This window comes from Apium graveolens, chromosome 6 (genome assembly GCF_009905375.1).
Source record: "Apium graveolens cultivar Ventura chromosome 6, ASM990537v1, whole genome shotgun sequence".
NCBI classification, from domain to species: domain Eukaryota; kingdom Viridiplantae; phylum Streptophyta; class Magnoliopsida; order Apiales; family Apiaceae; genus Apium; species Apium graveolens.
Window position 1 is genome coordinate 160,994,855 of NC_133652.1, and position 4,876 is coordinate 160,999,730.

A 4,876-nucleotide genomic window follows, 5' to 3' on the forward strand; every position below is an offset into this window, starting at 1 on the left:
GCTGCTATGGATCTGGATCTTGGTATTTGCCATCAAGATTTAGGTCCATGGTGGTTTTTGCTTTTTGGCTTGTAGTTAACATGATCCGGATCGTTGATGTTTTTCCGGGTTGGACTTGCATTAGTGGTCCGGATCATTAGGTTATGGTAAAACTAACTTAATGTACCTGATCCGGACCGCTTAGCAAAACAAATAAAATCTGTAGGGCCCATGCTAACTGACCTTCATTTTAATAGGTATATGGTCCGGACCAAGGAGCGAGCTAGGAAAGTCTATAACTGCTACCGCAACTATTCTGACGAAGAGAGCGACCCGGATTCATCTGGTAGAGAACAGATCCGGGGCAAGATGGTGAAGAAGGGGTCCGGATCTGTAGGAACAATTACGAGCTTTCGGTTTAAGCGGCTTCCCGAGAATTCGGTTATCTTTACCCCAGAAGGCCGCTGGTTCGATATCAAGTACCATTTCGTCCGAAAGCCACCCGGGTTCGAAGACAACATTTATTATGCCCGGATAAGATACGAGAGGCACGAGGATGGCCACCCGGGTGTGTATGACCAAGGTGCTCTGGAAGCAGCTTTTGCTTCATTTGAGATTAGCCGGGATCATTATCAGCTAAAGGATTTCTATGCTGAAGCCGACCCAGATGATATGGACAAGGCAATCTGGGCTGCCTTTCAGTTAACTCCCGATATCGCTTGGAGGTGGCCCGAGCCCCATGAGAGGATTTTCCACCACCCTTCAGATGGTTTCGTTCCGGTCTGGCTGGAGCACCTAAGATCCGGGTGGAGTCCTCGCTGCCACATGTTTATTAAACACTTGTGCAAGTACGTCTACAGGATATCCCCAATACAAATAACCCCAAACGGAATTAAGTTTATGACCTGGTTCATAGCTTGCTGCAACAAGGCCGGGCTCCTGCCCACCTTCAAGTTGTTCCATCAGATTTTTTATCTCTCTAGATCAAGCCAGAAACCGTTTTATGAGCTTAGGTTCCGGGCGGCAGAGTGCGGCTTTGGTTAGGGTAGGTCCAAACCGGTTATGCACCAGACCTCGTTAAAACACCGGAACAGGGAGATATTAATGTTGAAGGGCTTCGACTTGGAGTTTCTCCATTATTTTACAACTGGGGAAGTTAAGACAAAGTTCAATCCGGAGATCTTAGAAGGGGAAGCTGTTGATCAAATTAGAAAATTCTGTGGTAGCCTCGGGTTCCAGCCAACCCAGGATACTTTCATGAATCACAAACTTCTCTTCCAACTTGGATGTAAGTTCCCAACTGATTCGGGTCTTCCCTTCCATGTCGTCCCGGATTATGGTCCTTCCTGATTTGCTTTAACTCTCTTAGATATAATGATTGCCTTTGATCCGGATCTCTCTCTCTGTTGGAAGATCCGGGTCAAAGTCCTTTTGTTTCCTTGTAATTTGAATCCATTTTTGCTCTTTTACTTGTAATTTGCTTTCAAGATGTTTCTATATAATCCGGATCTTTTGCCTGACCTATCGGTCCGGATCTACGTTTAGTTTGCTTTTTACTTGTAGCTTGTTTGAATAAAATGTTTTCCCATGATCCGGATCATAGTAAATTTTGCTTTGTTATCCCTTGACCCGAGTTTTACTATAGTATTTTCCTTCCGATTTTGGTTGATTTGTCCAGTATATTTATCCTGTGCGGATAGTTCTCTTCTCCCCTTTTGCAGGTTTGCCGCATTATAATCCTTCATTCAGGGCAATAATGTCTTCTTCAACTTATGAAGCAGCTTTCAACTCTCTGGGCCTGGCTTATAAGACAACTAAGGGGGCTCCTAGGACCGGATCCGGATCTGCGGATGCAGAGGGTGGAGCCGAGTCTTCTGCTCCCCCGGAATGTGGCTGATCCGACCAATATGCCCTTGGCCGAGGATCCGGACGTCCAGGAAATCTCTGAAGATGACCCTCCTTCGAAGAAGAGGAATTCCGTCCCGAGAAAGCCTCCCCGCGGGTCGTTTGTGATTCGGAAGGGAAGGGCCCGGACGGGGGTCTCATCAAGATAGGGACAAAGAGCCTGGTTGCCCTAGCCGGGTTCATGTCTAGCATTCCTTCCGAGGAGGACTGGGAAGAAGTTGAAGGCTACAACATCGCCGCTTCCTTGAAGAGGGTAACCGGCCAGTGGGGGCAGGTAATCAAATTTCCATGGTTTTAGTTCCGAGTTGTGCCCCCCAATTTATTCTGTACTAATTTCTTCTTTGTCTTTTCTCAGCTCGGGAGTGCCATTTCTATCTGTTCGGATGTTGCTTTTATGGAGATCCGGGAGGCGAATAACCAGACTAGGGCTGAGAAGTTGCGGGCTGATAATTTGAAGGATGAGCTGGATGAGGCCCGGGAGAGCTTCCGGACGGTGGAATCTGGGTTGAATGAGAAGCTAAAGGCTGCAGAGGACCGGGCTGAGGGACTTTCCAAGGAGGTAGAGAGGCTCAAGAATGAACTCGCCGCCAAGGAAAACATGAACAAGGAGGCTATAATTGCCGAATTCAAGGCCAACGATGTTTATGATTTTGAGGTTGCCCAGGCCGGGGTTCCTGAAGTCTGTAGGTCCTAGGTTGTTGCTGAGAGTCACATCAAGACCGATCCCTTGGCATCCTGGGAGAGCTTCATCCAGGAGTTCCTTACTGCGAAGGCTGCAGTGGAACAGGGTCAGGGGGAACCAGAACCCTATGACGGTCCAAGCCCCAGCTTCCTTTAGATCCGGACCAGCACTGATAGGCTTCTCGGGCCCAGCCCTGTAATTTTACTTTTACTAGGATTTGTGATTCTCGTACTTTGATTTGAACGATTTGTAATGTTTGGATTTGTTCCGGGTTGGTGGCAATCCGAATTATTCTTTTAATTTTGCTTTCGTCCCCTTGACCTTTTCTTCTATTGAAAAAATATTTGCTTTTGTTTCCATCTGCAGTTTTTGTTTTTATGAGCTGTCCGGATCCTTGCACAAATGCTCTTGATCCGGGCTGTGGCTAAGGGCCCCAATCCGGATTGGTTTTATATCCGGGTTTTTCCGGGTATGAAGCCTTATCCGGGTTGACTTTGCTTGTTTATTTTCGCTTTAGCCTGGGTATGGTACCAACCCGGATTGATATTTGCTTGTTTGCTTAATGTATTTAGAAAATAACACGGATTCAAATGCTTTTCCGGGTTGATCTATGCTTTCAAAGTTGCTCTCAATCCGGGCATGATACCTTCCCGGGTTGATGTTTGGTTGTTAGCTTTATGTACTTAGGGAATATAAGTAGATGATGATTGTTTCAACCCGGATTCAAATGCTTATCGGGGTTGATGTTTGCTTTTGAATTTGCTCTAAATCTGGGTATTATACCATATCCGGATTGATGGTTGCTCTATTTACTTAGAAATTTTCTAAGCAAATAGTGGTTGCTTTTGTTTTTTGCTTTGAATCCGGATATTAGACTATGTCCGAATTGTTTTTTCCTTTGTTTACTAGTAATTTAAAAGTAATAACTTTCTAGGAAAGGAAAATTCTTTTCATTAAATTGGAAATTTTCTTCATACAAAATATAGGACCATATATTGGTTGCTTGCCATAGGCTACAAGTTTTGGTTGCTTTTGGTTGCTTCTTTTACTGGTAAAATTTTCTGAGCCCGAGTCCATGCCATGTATTTGGTATCTCAGATTCATCCATGTTCGTGAGCTTGTATGTTCCTGGACTTAGAACTTCCTTGACTTTATATGGGCCTTCCCACCTTGGCATTAGCTTCCCGGTGTTGGTAGGATCTGAAGCTCCCCTGTCTCGAAGAACCAAGTCTCTAACTTGAAAGTTTTTGATCCGGGACTTCTTGCTGAAGTGCTCTTTGGTGTTCTCTTTATACTTTTCCATTCTTGCCACCGCCTGGTCTCGGACTTCATCAATTAGCTTAATATTTGTCCTGAGCCCCTCCTCATTTGCTATCTCATCAAAGTTGATTGCTCGATGGGAGGGGGATCCTACTTCAATTGGTAGCATAACTTCAGTTCCATAAGCCAGTTTGAAGGGGGTTTCTCCCGTGCTTGATCGGGGGCTTGTTCTGTATGCCCAGAGTACATTAGGTCCAAGAAAAGAGGGTACTTGCTGATTTGAATATGAATAATCTTCATAGTGAAGTGCCTCTCAACTATCTGCCAATCATTGAGGCACCACAGGTAAGTGAGGTAACTGTATCTGTCACAACTCTTTCCCAACCTCCAGTTTCTTTGCATTTAACTGTGGCTATGGCATCTGTGACTGTGACCAAAGAGATGCCTACCCAAGCCACAAAACCTATAATTTCAAAATCCAAATCAAAGAAACCACACTCTGGTTCCTCTCAAAAGAAACTAGTTTTAAAAACTACCAAAGAACATGAAGAAAGTTTGAAAGGTGGTGAGAAAGGTGAGGGAAGGGGTGAACATCAAAGAAGCCCCAAGCATAAGGAGGGTGAGGTATGTATGACCCAAACCAGCCACACTACATTTTCCCAACACACTGTAGTGCATAATAAGGAAATTAGGTCACTACTAGTTACATCCTTTCTCAACCAAGAGCACAGGCCAAAAAGGGAAGGGACATAGACCAACCTCAAACTTATATCAGAAAGAAAAAATCAAAACCAATGGGGGAGTTATAGGGTGCACACGCACCATCTCAAATTCAGATTGATATGTCTCCAACAAATGTTGAGTCAAAACTAAAATCTCTCATTATCGAAACATCATATACACAAAAATCCCCAACTATCTATTTGGATATAGATATGATACACACATCAAATCTTGATTCTCCATCTCTTTTATTCACAGAGGAGCCAAAATCTAGAGCACCTGAGCATCATCTTATTGATTATTTGTTGGCTCAGTTGCCCATTCTTT

The 4,876-nt window shown here is 44.4% G+C and overlaps 1 protein-coding gene across 1 annotated transcript; it reads right to left on the minus strand.

Moving 5' to 3' along the window:
* Positions 1–3,611: 3,611 nt before the first annotated feature.
* On the minus strand, positions 3,612–3,995 carry LOC141665558 (uncharacterized). The gene has a single exon (XM_074471541.1). The coding sequence runs from the start codon at positions 3,993–3,995 to the stop codon at positions 3,612–3,614; it is 384 nt and encodes a 127-aa protein (XP_074327642.1).
* Positions 3,996–4,876: the final 881 nt, after the last annotated feature.